At 42.7% G+C, this 21,186-nt stretch overlaps 1 protein-coding gene across 2 annotated transcripts in view; it reads right to left on the bottom strand.

Moving 5' to 3' along the window:
• The window catches only part of sorcs3a (sortilin related VPS10 domain containing receptor 3a), a 136,695-nt gene that overhangs the window by 67,983 nt on the left and 47,526 nt on the right, over window positions 1-21,186 (bottom strand). For both annotated transcript variants that reach the window (XM_030352501.1, XM_030352502.1), the window contains exon 2: window positions 12,882-12,949. In XM_030352501.1, coding sequence (XP_030208361.1) covers window positions 12,882-12,949 — 68 coding nt within the window. The remainder of the gene's footprint in view (window positions 1-12,881; window positions 12,950-21,186) is intronic.

The following is a 21,186-nucleotide window of genomic DNA, read 5'->3' as shown; positions in this document are numbered from 1 at the left end:
TAGCACAGCAGCACTCCAGTGCATACTAACGTATGCCGTCAAGTACACCAACTGGTTCACGCCCACAGAGGCATGTTTCTACGTGACATACGCACACATACACGTACATGTACAATACACATGCATACACTATCCAAACAATACACACAATCTATCTGACACACACACACGCACACACACACTGTAAGAATACACACACAAACACACACAGGCACTCACCTAAGGCATATTAGCTGCTACAATCTCTTGGCAAATGTAAGAATTCAGTCAAGCGTAATATAACGGGCTTTGGAGAAGTGCCATTCCCTGAGATTGAGAGACATTAGCAGGTACTATGGATTTGTTGTGGCTAGCAGACCTTAGCAGGTAGCACAGGACTGTAGTCGCTAGCAGACCTTAACAGGTAGCACAGCACTGTAGTGGCTAGCAGATGTTAGCAGGTAGCACAGCACTGTAGTGGCTAGCAGATGTTAGCAGGTAGCACAGCACTGTAGTGGCTAGCAGACCTTAGCAGGTAGCACAGGACTGTAGTGGCTAGCAGACCTTAGCAGGTAGCACAGCACTGTAGTGGCTAGCAGATGTTAGCAAGTAGCACAGCACTGTAGTGGCTAGCAGACATTAGTAGGTAGCACAGCGCTGTAGTGGCTAGCAGACCCTAGCAGGTAGCACAGCACTGTAGTGGCTAGCAGATAATTGCAGGTAGCACAGCACTGTAGTGGCTAGCAGACGTTAGCAGGTAGAACAGCACAGTAGTGGCTATCAGACGTAAGCAGGTAGTACAGCACTGTAGTGGCTAGCAGACCTTAGCAGGTAGTACAGCACTCTAGTGGCTAGCAGCTGTTAGCAGGTAGTACCGCATTGTAATGGCTAACAGATGTTAGCAGATAGTACAGCACTGTAATGGCTAGCAGATGTTAGCAGGTAGTACAGCACTGTAGTGGACAGTGAACGTTAGCAGGTAGTGCATCACTGTAGTGGCTAGCAGATGTTAGCAGGTAGCACTGCAGTAGCTATCAGATGTTAGGTGGTACAGCACTGTAGTGGCCAGCAGACCTGTCACGGAAATGCATGTCAGATATACGGACAGCAGGCATGAAAGAATAACAACAGGAACGAAAGCGGTACTGTGCTAGGTTTCTTTCAACAATCCACTATGTTGTAATACACCGTGAGATTGCAGTTCATTACAACAATTATTTTAGATAATAAGTGTCAAAAATAAGTTCTTTGCTTATATTGAATGCTTACAGAAATGGAACCAGGAAAATGTTACCTTAAACGGCCCTTACTGTGCAATCGTCTTGCCTCTCCTCAGGCTGAAAACTACCAGCTATAAGAAATGGCTGAGAACTTCAGCTACAGTCCAGCGGTACAAAGCACAGCCTCCGGACATTGTGTACTGTGCGTCATATTTTGCCGGACATTGTGTACTGTGCGTCATATTTTGCATCCCTTGCACCAATTAACAGATCTGACGCCTAATTGCATCATTGACGCTGTTGCCTAAACACCTTTAAAGGTGCGGCCACACCAGACGCGTATCTCGCGTACTTCGCGTATAAAATCGCCATTTTTTCCATAGGGAACCATTGGTTTACGCGCATATTACGCGTTTCACGCGTATAAGCAACATTTTACGCGCGTATGAGGTGCGTATATTTACGCGCTATACGCGCGTATATCGCGTACATTTCAAGAGTTCAAAAAATTGAACTTTTTACGCTCATACGCATGACGATTAGCCGCGTTGCCCAATCAGCGTTGAGCTTGACCCGACGTCACTGGCAGAGAGTAGTGAGCTTGGACAGAAGCATACGGCCGACATCTTTCTTTATTCTGTGTGGAAATAGTAACATAGTTACGCCATTAAATGCTTTTATGGAAACATTTCTAGCGAGAAATGTGCATTTTACTTTCATAATGTTCGCTCGGTGAATGTGAAGGATGTTTGGTTTGATAGTTATGACGAAGAGGGAACGCTCCGTTCACTTGCATGGACAGAGTCTCTGGTTACTAAGCAACCTCAACGTCTTGGCGGACTATATATCTGCTGATCAACACTACGAATGCTGGAAACACACCAGACACACCATGTGAAGTTATTTAACCCGATTATTGTTATTCATATCCGAGATGATTTAATCGAACCCAATCTAAACTCTATCACCCAAACACGGCGGCGTTTGGGTTTCCTACCTCGGACTCCAGCGCAGCCACGGCCGACAACTTTCTTTATTCTGGGTGGAAATAGTAACATAGTTACGCCATTAAATGCATTTATGGAAACATTTTTAGCGAGAAATGTGCATTTTACTTTCATAATGTTCGCTCGGTGAATGTGAAGGATGTTTGGTTTGATAGTTATGACGAAGAGGGAACGCTCCGTTCACTTGCATGGACAGAGTCTCTGGTTACTAAGCAACCTCAACGTCTTGGCGGACTATATATCTGCTGATCAACACTACTAATGCTGGAAACACACCAGACACACCATGTGAAGTTATTTAACCCGATTATTGTTATTTATATCCGAGATTATTTAATCTAACCCGATCTAAACTCTATCACCCAAACACGGCGGCGTTTGGGTTTCCTACCTCGGACTCCAGCGCAGCCACGGCCGACAACTTTCTTTATTCTGGGTGGAAATAGTAACATAGTTACGTCATTAAATGCGTTTATGGAAACATTTTTAGCGAGAAATGTGCATTTTACTTTCGTAATGTTCGCTCGGTGAATGTGAAGGATGTTTGGTTTGAGAGTTATGACGAAGAGGGAACGCTCCGTTCAATTGCATGGACATGGACTCATCTAGGCGAGTGACGTAGGCGCGTATGGCGCGTATGCAACCATTTTTGACACAAAATGGTCAAGCAACATTTTACGCGCGTATCTCGCGTAAAAATTACGCGAGATACGCGTCTGGTGTGGCCGCACCTTAAGCAATATGTTTCGATGATGGGGTGAGGAGGTTGCTGACATCATCCACTTGTTACGTATTTTAAGAGCACAAGGTATATTTCCCTCACTTAACCACTAGGGAGTAGGACCAAACATATAAGCCGTAAATACTATACATAGCCACAAGGGGAGCATGACCTTACTGAAGGCTGCAATAAATACTTTAGCCACAGAAGGCAGCACCACAGACCAGGCGAGGAAGCCGAGGGTTACGTCACACCGGCTCCTCCCACTACTTCTTGGCCGCGCTGTTCAGACCATAACAACCTACAGATCGAGCATGCTCTTCAGAATCTTCTCGGCAGCTATTAGACATACAAGGGTTAATGTTTTTGATCAGCTAGGAGATGCTTGCACGTGCTTAGATACATCTTCAATCTCTCTTTGCTTCAGAGTATCAGTTTACCGTACCGAAAATACTTTATACTAAATAAAGTCTCTTAAAAGCTATTCCTTTGGATTTGACCACTTTCCTTGAAGAACTCAGCACACTGATTGCTTTAAGTGACTACACGTGTCCTCGGCATCTCCCCCTCTCCCCGAGCTCTTCTCCATCCAGCCATGCCAGCGAGTGAACAAGTGTCTCGACTTGAACTCGCCCCAGAACGCCTGGCATCCAAGGATGAAACTTTAAAGAGAAGTAGGAAACTTTGACATCTTTTCAGGGCCCCTCGAGGTGGTGATTATTTTTGCATGAGGTCTGAGAGTTTTTTCGTCTTCGTCCTTTTTTTCTTGTTTTTCTGTTGCAGGCCACGCAAGACGGTCCCTACGGTGACAACCTCCTCCTGTCCGCTCCGTGCTTCTGCGGTGCGGTGGCCGCTGACCTGAAACACATCGCGGGGCTCATGACTCACGGCCCCGGACGACACCAGCGCAAGACCTTCTCTCAACCCCCTCAACACATCACCGCTGAACCCACTGCCGCCCTCTCAATGGATCACAGCAGGAGGGAAGGAGAGGGGGGGGGGGGGTGGTTGACGGCTCCCCCGGGAAAGACGAGACAGAGCGGGGGTGGTGGGTGGGTGGGGAGGGTGATGAAATCCTTGACGTGGGTTGCTTCTGACTTCCCGAAAGCCCAGGAAGAGGAAGAGTAGGAGGAGAAGAAGGGAAATGACTGGTGTTCTTTATTCACAGTGGCAGAATGGATCAACCTCCCCTGCTGGCTGGGGGGCGTGGGGGAGGCATGGGGAGGTATGGGGGGGGGGAGGCATGGGGGGAGGGCAGGGAGAGGCCAGAGCCCAGTGGCCCAGAGCCAGAGCCCAGTGGTCTGGGTGGGTTGAGGTTTCGGAGGGAGCAGCAGTGCTGAAGGTTCCTCCGGAGTGTTGTTAGTGATAAAAACCGACATGTTGGGGTCAGGTGGAGGAAGGGGTTCATGTGCTAAGGGGGGGGGGGGGGGGGGGGGGGGGGGAAGGAGCTCTGTGGTGGAGGATGCTCTGAGCGGTGCGGATAGCCAAACCGTATCCGTGGTCTTTCTTTGCGATCAATTCAAAGCACTTTGAAATTGGCACTGCTAGCGCCAGCAGGACAAGTAGCCTGTTCACATGCAAGCAGGCTTTGAGATATAATTGTCTTAAAACATAAAGCAACATTTTTGTTTTTGTGGGCTCTTAAAAGTGGGTGTATTATCTTGATATGCTGGCAGGATCCATTCACATCCGGTCCAAAATCGCAGTTGTATTGCATTGTTTCAGCCAAATGCAGTCATTTTAGATTGGTTGCTAGTACTTAGGTTATGAAAGTTAATCTTGTTCTAATGGTGCTATCCAAAAATAATAGGAAGGCTTTAGTGTAGATTTACATTTGTAAGTGATGAGTACAGCTTTTATAGATAACTCTTCTGAAATGGATACGGGCAGTTCAGACTAAAATGCAATCAAAGGGAAGTAAATACAAGGGCTAGGGGGCATTCTCACAGTTAAAGTATTTGGGACAATTGTGTTCAGAAACATTTGCTACGGTTGTGAGAGGAAATTAGCCCATTGTCAATCTTAGGTATGAGGTGTTCTTGCAAACCAATTCTGTGTCCCATTTTCCAGAAATGTGTGTCTACTACTGAAAGATTGCTAAATGTGTCATGGTCTGGTGTGGTCAAACCCATCCCTATTGCAGAAATCAGTGACAGCCTAATGAGCTGTCAAACTATATCCCCGGAAAACTCCTGTGAGCACGCATCAACAAAGCTCGCACTATTGGACAATAGCCAAAGTCAGATGAGACCAAATGAGGCAAACCCCCCAAAAAATCCCCTCCATCTTCCCTACGTTAGGCAGCCATTTGTAATGAAGGAGAGTAGCACATAAACTATTGATTTATAGTGCTGCTACCTGCTTTGATTTATGCTCATCATGCACTCTATATGAAGAATTTCCAAATCTAAATCATTCCCTCCTTCGCCGTCAGTGCCGAGACATCACTCAGCGGCGATGAATCGCACACAACTGCAATTGTTCAGCCACACGCCAGCTGTTTCCCATGACTTTGACTGAACCAGGTTAAAATATGTCTAAAAAATAAAAAATCCAACATAAAAACAAGGCTATAAAAGCCAGATGGAAATCTTTCTCAAAGTCTTTTCGAAATAGTCTAAACTTAAAAGTATTTTAGTGGGATGGCTTGCTCATCTCCCCTCATGCATCACGCTGCAACATTTAGTTTTTTATTTCGTTACCCTGACAGGGTAAACAAGCTTCTGCCGGGAGGAGAGTGAGAGCTATACCAGAACACTCAACAACACTTTTAAACGACCTCTTTGTCTCCATTTCGTCTCCAACTGCTATTGGACACAATGGAGCGGATAGAACAGCCCGAGTGAAGCCCGGAATAACACAAAAAGCACCAAGGTATGGAACAACTTGAAGGATAGATGAGAAGGTTATGTATTGCCCCTGACATGCTCAACAAATCGTTGCTGCTGTTTTGAATACACAAAAGTAAAGGGAAAGGATTTTTTTACACGAGCCGTAGACACCTGTGTCCCAAAGTCGGCCGGCCTACTTGTCACTGAGTTGGTGCCCGGCCAGCCGTCATCTCAACTGCTAAAAGCTTGTGGGCGGCCATGTTCGCTCTGAGGCCGGGCGTCACGCAATTTGGACGAAGCAAAAATAGGAACCGGGGCTTGAGCGCCAACCGACCAATCAAAGGCCGGCTTCGGCATAAAGCTGCAGGGCGACCCACGTCGGCCCAAAGGTCTCTCTGGGATATTTGTGTCATTTCAGATAAGCTGTGGTGTTGTCAGAGATCCAGGGCCAACCCACCGCCATTCACCAACACAGGACATTTAATCATACGTTTGGCTGTTGCACTTGAAAATCGATTCCCTGGCGGAATACAGAAATGTAAATAAAGAATACAACAAAACAAGAGTAAATTGTGAAGTGAAGCATTGTCTAACATAGACAGTGAACCCCAAAGTCATAACACAGACATGTGTTTTATTAGGGTTTCCTATTTTATTTTTAGTAGCATGCATCGTAACAATAAGAATAGGATAAATTCAAAACACAATATATCATACAATAAGTCATTTGAACAGCTTAGATCTTGGCGTATCAAATGAAAAGCAATCCCTCACCCTCCCCAGTTCCACAGCGGCATGAAGCCACTCTCTCAACGAGCACCATCTTCATGAGGCTGGACAGGCAGATTAGTTTGTGCCGTTACCCGGGAGAAACATGACTTATAGCGAGATAGATTTGCAGGCATGCATCTCCCCTCTTCTCCAGCAATCCTCACTGGAGTCTGAATGATATCACCGGAGGCAGCTGGGCCCTTTGTTATTTGATATACTGCAGAGGAATTAACAATAAGAATGTTGTATGTTTTATTATACCCCATCTAAAAGGGCCGATGAGTGAACAACGTGTTTACCGCGAGTGAAAGCCAAACACTGACTCAGGCGGTGTCACAAACACACAGAATGGGATTGTGTGAAATCCCCCCATTGCCTTCTGGTGATGGAATTCACCATTTGCTATTATGACAAGCAGCAAATGAGAAACGGCTTCAGGAAATAGGGAAACGCTCCAGAGTGTGTAATTAAAAAGGTAGGAATTAAAATAATGCTGGGAAGCAGCATTAAAATGACCTTTTCGAATAACAATGCAGCATGGGAAAAAAAACAAAACAAGGAAACAGAAAATGGAGCTGTTTATTGTTTATTAGCGCTAGACAGGGAGGTGAGGGACAAGGAGTTCCTATCTGAGCTTCGATAAAGCGATGTTTTTCCAACGTGTGCCACCTTGCATGTTAATCGCGATGAAACGCAATGCACACGAGAACGGGTTTATACTTTTTTTCATGTTGTTGGTTCGACAAATGTGGATAGTTTGGACAATAACGCTTGGCTACTTCGTCGTCTTGTTAATCCATTTAATATGCTTCGTGGTTAGGCAAATTAGGGGGTATAAGCAGCGATGCTTGGGCATGTATTGCCTGTGAATCCCAGCCAACAGCTGCTTATGAATAATAATACAGAGAAAATAATTTTTAGTTTGACAAACATGTTGTGCGTGCCTGGCAGGACAGACGGTTATCACCACAGAACGTGAAAAGAGTGTTACAACAAAGTGGAAGTGTAAAACAAACCCGACGGCTCCATGATCGGGCTGAGATTCCTGCTCATCAATTACCTCCATTTCTCCTTGCTACACGCATGTCCTCTACGACCCCCCCCCCTCTCCTTCAAATGCCTCCAAATTTACTTCCGTGGTGAATATAACAACCCAATTCTTTTCCCAGAAAGGCTGTCAGAAAAAGTGTAGTCTAAGAAAGTTGCCGCCTGCTCATCCTACCCCGGCCTTCAAGGTGCATTTCAAGTCCAATTGCGAAAGGTCAGAGACATCAGCTGGGCCCTCTTCTCCACGCACCGGGTTCTTATTATAGGTACTGACCTGTGAAATATCAAACAGCCTAAGAGCATGCTCAGCAAAATGATGCAATTTGAGAGGATGTCACTCCTCACCCCTGGGTGACCTCATCCTGGCACACGGGCGAGCGAGCGAGAGGATAGTAGGGGCTGACAAGTTGGAAACTCTCTCTCTCTCTCTCTTTGTTTCTGTCTATCCATCTCCCTGGTACTCCGGGGCGGGCTAAATTACCAGACGAAGATGGGAGAATTGACTTGAGTGTTTTCTAAATGAAACCGGCAATAAGTGGGCAATCCCACTGAAGGATTTCACTTTTCTTTCACGCTCCATTGTTCTTTAACTTTTGTTATTCCTGTCAAGCACACACACAGACACGCACGCTCGCAAACACATTATTTATATAGAGACAGCAACTTAATGCCCCAGCATTATGTAATACATTGCAACAAATCCAGACATTTTGTTGCAAGATATTTAGAGTTATTTATTTCACACATAAACATGCCACGACATGGACACAATGCGACATAGGGAGTTATCTTTCCACTCTTTTAAGATTACTTTTTAAAATGAGCCTTAACATAAACCTTGCAGTCCCAAACCCAAAACCTCACTAACAGTAAGCCCATGCAAACACCTAACCTTAACCTCCCCCACACAAAATAAATAAATCGAATCCACTTTTAACCTATCCACATCCTTCAACCTTTACCAGCCTCAAATCTTACCACAGCGAGATACACTTTAACTTTCTTCCCTCCTTGGAACTAGATCTTTATCTTCTGCTACAGCTGACATTTGCCACTTTATTCGTCGCTTCGCATCTGAAAAATCATAACATTTTCAGCTATTGATGCACACCACCAAAGAAAGGTTATTTGATACAAATCTATCGGCTGCTTTGAAGTCAAGAAAATGTAAAAAGGTCAGATGACCAAAAGGTGCAAAGCGATTCTTTAACAAACAAAACCTTGTTCTCCTGGAAGGGGTTTCTTGTGGGTAGTTAGACAATGTTACCATTAGCCACTCAATGTGACCTGAACCAAGGATGTGCGGGATTCAGAACATGTGGAAATTCTAAATGTCAATAATTTACATCCATATATTCTGTTGTATTATTCAATTCTTCACCGCTGAAGCACTCACCTGGGTTTACACTGCTTAATAATAATACCGCATAAATGTCCTCAATGCCAATAAATTGTACGTAAATGGACAAATCCTCCAAAACAAACATGCTCATGAGCACAATCTGATTTGTAGTTTTCGATCCAAGCAGGCAAACTTTGTAGACTAGTAGCACTTGTCTACAAAAGGAAAAGTTTTTTATTTTTTGCTCCACTCAAAGCTAGAATCATACCAATTAAATCAAAAATAATTACACTAAAATCTCCAGAAATTATATGTGAAAATGGGTGTTAATGAACCGGGACAAAGTGACTAAAGCGGGTAATGTCCCCTAGAAAAAAAACCGGAATGAATATTTGCTGGATATTTAACAAGATGATTGAATCATCAACTAACATCGGAGCGGGGGTTGGGATTCTTGCTTTGATCATTCTTAAAAAATATAAATTGGACTTATCAATGATTAAGTCATCATATCATTAATCCAAGTTAAGTAATGACAGTAAGAGACATCACAGGATACCTAAGCTGCATTCATGCTAATAGCATTCAAATTATGACAATACACATATCGTAATAATATTGATGTTAATAACATTTAAATGACTCCCATTCACATATCGTAGTAATAATAACTATGTTCTGGGAGTATAGTGTCTAGCCACCATTATTATGATCTTATTATCTGCAGTCTGACCTTTAGGCTGAGACCAACAAATGTCCATGTAGTTGTAATGGGCTTAGCTAGAGCTGAAAAAAGCCTGAAACAAGGTTGTACTTGTTTTTTTCGTCAAAGGAAAGTGTTGAATATCAGGGTCCTAACAGAAATAGACATAGATCACTTTCAAATTCTGGTCGGATTATGACCTTAACTCAAGTGGCTACAAGATACATCAATGCAGATGATGGTTAGGATTTGGACAGCTAAGTTTAGGGGTCATACATGATCCAGGGAGGGCTGTGGATACTAATTTCAAATGAGAGTGGCCAGCTCCCCACACTTTCGGCGTGTGACACATGCTTTCACCTTCAGCCTCACCTCGCTGCCCAACCAATTCTACCGCCAAAACACTGCGACAAGCAACAGAGATGAACAGGTCTCATGGTCAAATCGTTATGGTTAAACCAAGCGAACGACTTTGACTCTAGAAGTATCGGTATCTGAAATGGCTCCCTGATTGGTCTGCGATGCATATCACACTGTTGATTGGACAGCTGGTGAAGATTACAGCCAGGAGCCAAGAAGGCATCGAAGCAAGATTATGATATTGGAAACCTCACATCTTTGACTGTGTGTCCTTTATTGGGTTAGTGTATGTCTAATACTGTGAAATTGTGAGTATTCCCTGGGTGGAACTATTCAGGCCGTGGGCGTAGTCAGGCTAGATCCTTAAATCTTAGACCTAATTAGGCTCCCGCTTCTGCCACATGTGAAGCTGTCTACTTTTCTAAACCCTCATGCTTAAATTAGTCCAAATATATGCATGTGATTAAGTGCGAGAACATGCAAAACACACTCCAGCCAGATACCCAAAGTTGGCAACCTTCTACTAAATGAATGCACACACGATCAACCACAGTGCCGGATTGTATGGTTTCAATGTAAGGATTTCAGAATGGACGCAAACCTAGAATGAACGTGGCCTGAAGGAAAGGATCACAGTCAATAGAATCTGTCTAAATTACCTCCTGGATAAACAGAGGAGAATGATGTGACCAAGATCTGTCTCGATTTCAATCAAGACTCACTAACGTATTCTGGAGAGGAGTTCTGAAAGTGGACAAAGTTCAATGGCCCGTCTCGTTTGTGAGAGACGCGTCTACAAACCTGAGCAGTGCTCGCACTTGCCGGTGATTTGTGTACTTCACTGGACAGTCAGGACTTTCACAAATGCTCTTACACTGACAAACAAGACTATTTTGAGGGTGGCAGGTAAGAAAAAGCTCAGAGGAAGCTTTTGGAGGTTTGATTTATTGTCCGCGGCGAGAATCCGACCTTCGCAGACTCCCCTCCATGCCACCAAGCTCAGAACGCACCTTCGAATATTAGGGAGAGTGACTGACGGATTGGCCGACATGGTATAAGGTCAGGATGTTCATTACGTCTGACAGACTGGCAGACTTTCAGGTTTTCACCACTCTTTTGAACTTTGCTGAAAAGAAAGAAAATAATAACCCTGGATCGGATTTTCCTATCCAATGTTTAACATTCTCTGAGACCCCTTCTCACCACCAATCCATGGACTCAATTAGCAGCCAGCAGACCGATGAATCACGGCCAGACCATCGTTAGCACACGACGACACGTGTATTTTGCTGAATTTCGCCACCGCTCAGCTAAGCTAATTTGCTCTCTCTTTCTCATGTGTCTGTGACTTAACTTCAACCATCTCCCGGCATCTCTGGGGATCCTGTTTTAAGTAAGACCCCTGTGATCCTTTCTGCTCCCTGTTATGGTTATCAAAGGGTTATTGTATTCATGAATTGCTTCAGCTCCTCTCAGCGACCCTACAGATATGTGATTGGGCAGGGAGTAGAGAGCCAATCTTAAACGACAGGGGGAACATACTTGAACTCCTAGCAAAAGTTATTATTCCACAAGCAACCACTTATCTGAGACTGTCTTAAGACTATTTTCTCAGGTCATCATAATCAGCAACCAGTGGTTTGGAGATCATTATACAGATGCACCCAATATGCACATAGTGACATTGTAGTGAGTAAAGCATTCAGAGGTGTGTGCGTGCGTTTGTGCGTGCGTGCGTGCATGTGTGTGTGTTTGTGTGTGTGAGAGCATGCGCATGCGTGTGTGTGTGTCCAATATCTTACAGTGTGCCTAATGCCGGAATTGTGTTCAATTCACACTGGTTTCCAGTAAATGGCCAAACTGTGTCTATCCATTTTCATTATTTTCTTAATCCTGGTCAGGCCCGCTGGGCGGGGGTTGGATTCCGGAACAGATTGCTAATCCATTGTAAAAAAATAAAACCAAAAAGCCCTCACACCTGCATGCAATCAATGATGTCAAGTGACTGTTATTTTTTAAAGGTGGGAGGAAACCCAACAAAAGACCCTTTTTCACATTTTTATATTTCATCACGTGAAATTCACCGAAAAAGGTAAATATATATATATTGACATTGAAAGACATTTCCATCAGCATTACAAAGTGTTTGTATATCAAGACACTTCATACCGAATATATAGAAACTAATGAAAAGGCGATCCAGTAGGATTACTTCAAAACAATTCAATCACGAAAGAAGACCTTTCATAATTGCCTCTTTGTTTATCTTCGTCACTCTCCCGGTCTGCTCATTCTTAGCGTTGAGTCCATTGTTTCCCGTTCCCAAAGCGTTGACAACTCACAAAACTTAGCTTTTCTTAGCACCTCTTTCCTCAACTTTTTTCATCTCTGTCAGCTTCTTTCAGCTTTTGAAGCGCCAACTGGGAACCACTTTAAAAGGCATCAGACAGTGTCTGATGTGGCCATTTGTCTTCTAGCACTACAGCTCTATTACCTTGTATTAAACTTTAATGATGTTGATACACCGATTACCTGCGGAAAAACCCTCAGACTCTGTTGTGTGAGACTCACATGGGGCCAGCGTGTGTGACCTTGTGTGAACACACTCAATGATTGTGTGTCAACAATGTATAGAGATGTGGAATATCCATTGTAAAATCGACATGCAATTACTCCTAAATAAATAAATCATTCAAAAATCCTTCTCAAAAACAATAATGAGTACCATTATAAATATTTGTGTTTCATGCTTGTACTTAAAATCTCATCAATAATGAAACTGATGTAAAGAGCTTGATCCCTGTTCAGAAATATCCTTGCCAGATATAGGCATTGAAAAGTTTCATCCCTTCCAGGACCACACCAGGACAGTAATGTCAGCTCAGCCCCTTAATACTCACCTCCACAGAGTGCTCTCCGTGACACTGCCAATGTGGAAGTCATACAGCTTGGTCAGGATCAGAATCACCTGAAAGCACAAGAGGTGTCAACGTTAACCACAATACTGCATTAAAGAAATAAAATAGCATTCTGTCAAACTGCAAGTCCAGGGTATATGTGTGTTTACTTTTGCATACTCCAACACTCTTTTAAGAGTCACAGTGGCCTTTGCAGGAATTCAACGTCATCGATGTTAGAACGACTCAAACCAAAAAGGGATAAATGGAGATAAATGGAATCTTTAGAAACTTAGAGGCAAACTGAACTTGCAAAATCAGGCTGCAGCTGATGATTATTTGCAGGAGTTGATTAATCAAATGATATTTCTTTCGATAAATTAATGAATCATTTAGACTTTGAAATATCATGTTACCAGAGTCAAATTTGACATCTTAATGAGCTTGCATTATTTATATCAACGAATTGGTTAACAAAATCGGATTTCCATTTTCTGTTGTTCGCCTAATCAATTAATTGGCTAACTTCATAATACCTATTCACATTGAGCTGTAGTGTTGTCATAAAACAAGAACCGCTGACCGACTAGAGCATATTTTGAGAAGCTGTGAAAGATACATTTTCTGTGAGGTACGGCTTATCCATTGTCATCAGCATGGACCTCTGTACTCCAACATGCACTTAATATCAACTCTTGATCCAAAAACCCCAGGGATGGACCAACGTTGGTCCAAGGGATGCTGAGAAGATGGGTTTGCTGTGCTTTGCCTCTGTGTCGCATTCAGAGACCGACGAGGCACTTTCACTTTGGCGCTGAACTAGGGGCTCAACAACAGAACCGGCAGCACAAGAGTGTATGGTGCAGTCCACAGCTAGTGGCTCCTCTAAACTAGAGAAGGACAGAAAAAATCGAGCCATCACCGCCTTTTGAATCGTTTTTCCACGAAAACAGGGTCGGGATATTCGAGATGAAAGAAAAGGACTACAGTTTTGAACACATTTGATGTCGGCCTGTTGCAGCAGTCACACACGGAAGCAGTAGGCAGACAGATGGGCGACACAGCCGTTGAAAGGGAGGACGGGTTGTAAGTAGTCGGCACAGAGGGCGTGTTTTTATTGTATGCCGCCATGCCGGTAACAGCCACATCCACAACATCTGGCAGTTACCCGCTGCGGTTAAGACAATACATCAGAGACCGCGGGGAAAAATGTTAAAGCAACGAAAACATAACATTGACTATCAATTATTATTCTGGACAAAGCGGAGCAGCGGCAGTCGGGGGGGGGGGGGGGGGGGGGGGGGGGGGGGTGTGTATCACACTATGCTCTACTTTCATGCACCATTCACTGTTTCTTGTTCTGAAATAAATCACTATTCCACTTATTTGGTATCCTTAAAAGCCTCAACTCTCATTTATCACAGACACGCACATGCATACAAACACACAACCCCCGCACCCCTCTCACCGATGCACCCACCCACACACATCAACACACAAACGGAGGAAGTGCAGGATTCTTTAAGGCAACCTGACAAGCACAACTTGAGTCACAGGGCTGCGAGCGAGGTTCAAAAAAGTCTGGCTCTGCATCTCACGACAGCCAGGCCCAGTCACCCCATAGATGCAAACACTCAAACATGAGGGAGCGACTGAGGAAGAAAGGAAAGAGGATGGTTGGTCTTCCTGCCCTCCTGTCTCCCAAAGTCACAAAGCACCCTTGAAACCCTGGTTTGGAATTCGTCTGGCCCGCGGATTGTGAGTCAGAGTCGGGTTTTGGACGAGCTCGCCCGTTCGTCCGGAACCCAGAGAGCTCTGGCACAGCGACCCAGCTCCAGGGCTCTTCCTCCTCCTACTCCGACCACAAACGTATGGTTCGGGACGGGTCAGATTGGGCCAGAACCTCAGAGGGAAATATCACACAATACGAAGTACTCGGTGCTGTTATAGTTTACTGAGAGAGGAAGATATAGCAGTATTTTTGTGTGCAATACAGAATGGGGCTGTGTGTTTGTGAGAGTTTGTTTTTGTGTGTGCATGTGTGTTTATGAATGTGTGCGTCTGCATACCTGTGTGTGTGCGCAACTAGGTCCGTAAATGCGTGTGCATGTGATGAATCCCCATGGAATCTTTACAGTCAGTGATCCTTGCCTTTCAAGGGACGCCCAGATACACCAAGGCCTTCCCTTATTACACTCCAAAATGCTTTTGTTCCTCTTCATCCCTCAGAAAGAAAACTCCTCAAAATGTAGAATGTAGAATAGTGATGATGAGGATGAAGACATAGTGCATAGAAAAACACCAGGTATGATAGACATATCCTCAAGTCTTCGGTGTTTGTTCACCTTCTAACTCCCTGCTGTTCACACACTCTGTCCATGTTCCTGATTTCAATAAAGAAAATACCAACGTAAGTTTCTTGCAGACAAGATGGGTTTCAATTACACCTTCCAGCGCTATAGCCGCAGTTGACCTTTAATTACTGAATGAAAATGTCAGCCACCCTGCATTCATTATGCCTCAGCGATTAACATAGTGTGGACAAAACATATTGTTATCATAACTAAAATCCAACCGTGTCCACAAAGACCAATCCAAAAATGCCATGCTGCATTTTGATTATGGATTTGTCACACGTTCCACTTGCTAAATGGCTTTATCGGCTAACATTCTATTTGTCGACGTATTCCTTTGGTAAACAGCCTGCATTTATGTAGCATGCATTATATGCCAGTATAGCCATTCAAAGTGCTTTACAATTACTGACCAACACACAAACACACACAGAGACACACAAACAAACACAGGCGCACACACAGAGACAAAGACACATAGACGGACAGACACACATACACGCACACGACAGTTAAACCATGCAATGCAATTATCTGCTGGTTGAGCAGTTAAGTGAAATATTGTCCAATACTGTGGAAACATTGCCTTTATCAGTAGATGTACTGTACATTTACATCCCTTCATAGGTTTCAAAATTCCATTTGTTTATTACAATATGATGGTTGACTCCATAGTGGATCAGAGCCATATAACCAATCAAATTAAATGTGACATGTCATTATCATTTCCATTCTAGAGTTGAATTTAGGCATGCATCTGTTCTCCACAGAAATCATTATGGATGTGATCCTCAATAAAAATGGTTATGAATAGCTTGGAAAGGATAGTGAGGGAAAATAAAGAAAGAAAGATTTGTGAGTTCCATTAACTAAAAGTCTAGTGGATAAAAAAAAATGATTCATGTAAGAAACACTGTTTTTATCTTCAACGATTCTGAGCTGATTCATAGCTATACATTTTTTCCTAATTTTGTGGGAGGGAGGGGCTCACTCACACATTGCATTCTCCATATAAGTTTGAGGTGTGCCTTTGTGAGTTTACATTATTGCAATCATTTGATAAAAACGACGTGATCTTATCTACACTTATATAGACACTCTGCTTTCAAGTCATCATTTGCTAAGACCCCTTTCCCAGTACACAGTAGACTGGAGTAGATCCTGAGATAAGCACCCCTTCATATGAATAGAGAACCGATTTTGGCAATCGTTTTGAAAAGAGAATAGATTTTGAATCGAATCGTGACATCGACAATTAAAGGTGAATTGTTAAACACCAAAAGATTCACACCCATAGTGTCGTCACAGCGTGATCACAGTGTCCCAAGCTGTGGAAATGCAACCAAACCAAACAAAAATGCTTGAGAATAATCTACAGATGTGCGTTGTCTAATATTGTCAAATTACTACAATGAACATGGTGCATTGTGGGGCAGGCGTGAGTCGAGCTGGACGTTACGGGAACTTTCTGTAAAAGCGTTGCAAGAGGCAGATACCCCAAACCATTAAAAATCGCCATAAACCTATATACAAACTTCTGCGCTGCATGTTTACCAGCATCGCTACATTATTCATCGAATTAGAAGATGAAAGTGAAGGAGTATACGCTAAAAGTTATGGTTAAGTAATGGCATTACTACATTTATAAACATATCCTTTAAGCTATTAGTGAAACGTGCAGCGATACTTTATTACTTGAATGAGAGGTGCTAAACGGCTAAACATGGCTGCTGAAGCCTACACTGCAAGATCTCCTCTTGGTTGATTTCTGGTTCACATAAATATCCACCATTCCTTCCACTCAGTAGACTTGGCTGAAGTTCTGTTCCTCATTTGATCTTTAGATTGGTATTCATTGCTGGCAGCCATTGTAAAATCTGGCGTTGCTCCTGAGGCTAACAACAAGGCAACTGAAACTCACAGAACCAAACCAGATAGCTGATTGGTGATTTTACCGGGAGGGAATGGCACTGGGAAGGCGTTCTAGTTTTTTCGAAACTAGTAGTTTTTGGACTACTATTAGACTACTTGAGACAATGACCATCTTTGGACGGTCCCTTTAATTGAACGACCATAAGGCTTACACTCTCCAAGTAAATTGTGGGCAATTTGTAATTAAAAATAACTTCAAAGATGTTGCCATGTAACCTTTGTCTCTGAGTTAGGTTGTTTACGCCTTTGATCGCTGGAGTCCATTAAAATCGTACTGATAGTTATTTTCACATCACACATTACCAACACCGTGGTGTGTCGGTGTTTGTACACACACACACACACACACGCCTTTTGGGCAATTACAGAGTGGGGAAAAAAACACTGAAAATGCCTGCTGTGATTGTTTTCCTAGAGTTTGATTTGAGGTTCTGTACGTTGTAGTTGATGTGTCAACTGTACAGCTGTTACACGCTTGAAGGGACATATCTATGGGACACATGACGGAGGCTGGCCGCTCACATACAACCATACCGATTTTATACATAGGGATTTTGATGACCCTCATTACCAGCTGGTTGGAACAGCAGGGGATCATGGCCCATTACTCTGAGGGGCTAACATTAGCTTGCTAGCTAAGAGTCTAGCCGGATGATGTGTGGAATTTAGTAGTGTGGATTTTATGATCACCTTGCAGCCATGGTGAAGAAATTTTGTTTTTCTCTTTATATGTCCCCTTTACCTCACCTGCTTACTAACACCTTTGGCATTTTAACTATTGAAGCAATAACATAGAATTACATAAAAAGTCCTTTGAAATAAATCTAAAGACAACGCTATTGCTATACTGTGGGGGACAATACTTGCGCAAAAAAGTGCCTTCAGAAAATGTTCTTTCATGGTCGTTGCTTACGATATATGTTTGCCCTTGCCTGTGAGTAAAAAAGTAAACTCACAGTTTCGTAACCAGTCAGCCATCTTGGAAGGTGTGCCATCAAAAAAACGAAAATGTGGGTGTGGTCTTATTCCACCTACAGATGCTTCCATTGGCTCCCCTTTCCCAACACTCACACGCTATTATGCATGAAGGAAGACTAAAACCCATCGCTAAATAACACCAGACTAAAAAAATGTGCAATGCTGTTACAAATTTTTTTAGTTTTGTATTTTTCCCTTACCCTAAATCTAGGGTTGGATGAATGAGTAGGTTATATTCATCAGTTGTCTGATAAATTGGCATATCTTGTACAAATCCTCTCTTTTTTTACCAAGTTTTTATTCAGGAAACAAGTTTAAGACACCAATTACTATGTTTCTTCCCTACTAACAGATGTGAATACCAACACAGGCCTATTATAAAAGGCATGAATTGTCGTTCATTAAAACTTTCTTCCAAGATCAAACAACAAAATGTTGTGATCCACTTATAATGGTTGTAAGTATTTCCATATATACGTGTGTGTGTGTGTGTGTGTGTGTGGGGGGGGGGGGGGGGGGGGGGGGGGGGGGCTGGGGGATGTGCTTTCTTGTGTGTATTTGTGTGTACGTGCCGGTGCTTGCAATCATGTGACTGTAATTAACGTTGTCCTTCCCCCTTTTCCCGTTCTCCCTCTGCATGCCATAATTAGGAGTCTATGTGTGTTAGTTGTGACCCGTGGGGATTGGGTACTGTGTGAATTATGTAGACACTCAACATAGCCTCCAGTCTCCCTCGTATGGTGACTCAACTAACAAATAGTATAATGACAATCCTAAAGGGAAACACACGCCAGTAGGACGGTATGCATACACACACCCGCATAACTACTATCTATCCATGACGCCATGTCTCTATCTACCTTTCTATCCATCAAGGCCTCTTTCAGTCTGGTCTGTCTAGCTACAATATCCCTATATTTTTGGTCAATCTTCCATCTACAACATTTATCAGTCTATAACAATTTATTCCTGATTTCCATTTCTTTTTCAGATATTTCGGATAACTCCCCCTTCTGCTGCCCTCCCTTCATCTGTGCCGTCTCTCATCCTCACCCAGAATGATGTAGCGATGTAGACACAAATACTGACTGCAGGCCTGCTTATTGAAGTCTACGGAAATGCACAGAATATTAAGCAAACCTGGAGGAGGGAGGGTCGCGTCTACATTCTTTTAAGGGTTGAGGAAGAGTCACCATTATCTCATAAACCGGGTCATTTAAATGGAGCAGTGAATTTGGATGGGGGGGCTGCTCAGAGTGTGAGCTGGAAGCAAGCGCTGCATCGATTTGCAAGTTGTAAACCCTTCTTTTGTTCTGTGTGTTGTGGGGAATTTCAATCAAGGAAATATTATCATTCTAATCTGTTAGACACATTTGGCTGCTGTTGTTTTTTTTACTGGCATTGTTCCTCCCATGACACACTTGCAAATTTGCTTGTCAGGGTATTTTCTTGTCCGGCCCAAGAAAAAGCTAAAGAGACCAAGTTTCCACACATTTAAGCTCTTCATTACTTTTACATTTAGGATCTTTAGCAGACGCTTTTATCGAAAGAAGTACATTTGTCAGAAGAAAGAGAAACAATATATTGTTGTCGGTACAGTACAGATATTCATAGAAACAAGTGCCAAGCGATTAGAATTGCTTGGCAGGTTAACCCATTCCCTCTATACAACAAAGATAGGTTTGGACAAGAAAGTTAGGATAAGACGCTACACAATGAAACAAAAGTACATTTTTAAGGGCTTTCATGCAGACTAGATTCAACCTTCATTCAATCTCATATTTACATAATTTTCAATAGTCAATGCTTCGTCAATCATGGTTTGTCATTTTGAGTACAAAATAGAGAAGAAGGCAAGAAAGAGCTCATATCAATCACCCTTTTCAATTAAAAAGTTTGATTCGTCAAAACTAGCGTCACCATAGCCACTGATTTTGTAATATGATCAGTTTACCCGATTACAGCTCCTAATCACATGGTTTTGGTTTTATTTTATACTAGCGTCATAAATAAATGGCCTGTTAAGACCTTTGAAACTGGAACTGTGATTAAGGGCTCTACAAATTGACTAGACTAGACAACATTTTAATAAAGACTTTAAACATTTCTTCAGGTTGTGTTATATTGATTTATGTAACAAAAGTTAATCTCCCCAAAGTTTATTATAAAGCTGCTTGAGAACGCTAAAAATATGTAATATGATTAAGAAAAGACCACTAATGATCTTACGCCATTCTGGCAGAAGTCTGAATGTTCATTAAATATAATACCAATGGTTTTCAATATCCCTGTGCAAAATGAGTTAAGGGTTTTCTTTCTTGCATAATCTTGCATTGTATTGTGTTAAAAATTGCTGCTTAAGATGGACCCAACTAAAACATTTTTTATATACAGGGTATATTACGATACAATTCTGGAGTGGGTTATATATGCAAATTATTTTTTTCAAATCATTATTTTGTCTCAATTGGATTCCATTAACTCACTTCCGAAACATGCTTTTGCAATGTCCGTGATATTTATAAATGGAACATAATGCACCCTATAAGTGCACCCTATATCTGTGAGGTACATCACACACGGTCAGACTAGCTGATAGGGGTTATGGACCGGGGTTTGGTTCCTAGAATCCTGTCACACAATTCTTGGCAAGAAAAGTTTAATTCAATTTCTAAACCATGACTACAGAGAGATGGAAGATTAAAATGGAAAATATAGCACAAAGGAAGACACATTTGCCTGAACTCTGACCTGAGGTCTTTGACACTCACTCGCCAGGTAAACAACTCACAGAGACAGCTGACAAGGCCACGCTGCAGTTTAAATCTCAACAGTTGGAAAAGTAGTGCCATGTAACTCTGAACTTATGTCAGTGAAAGCGTGCATCTCAACCGCAGATCCTAAACCATCTTTTTTTTAGCTTTGAATCTCTTACTTTTTCTGGGCAAGAGGCAATACGGTAAGGAAAAGATTCACGTGTCTGAAAGTCCACAATGGATGGAAGACGCAATGTCTTACAATCCAACAAGCATGTAGCTTAAAAT

This window comes from Gadus morhua, chromosome 3 (assembly GCF_902167405.1).
Source record: "Gadus morhua chromosome 3, gadMor3.0, whole genome shotgun sequence".
Lineage (NCBI taxonomy): Eukaryota > Metazoa > Chordata > Actinopteri > Gadiformes > Gadidae > Gadus > Gadus morhua.
The sequence above is the reverse complement of the archived record's forward strand: the minus strand, read 5'-3'. Positions and strand labels throughout refer to the sequence as shown.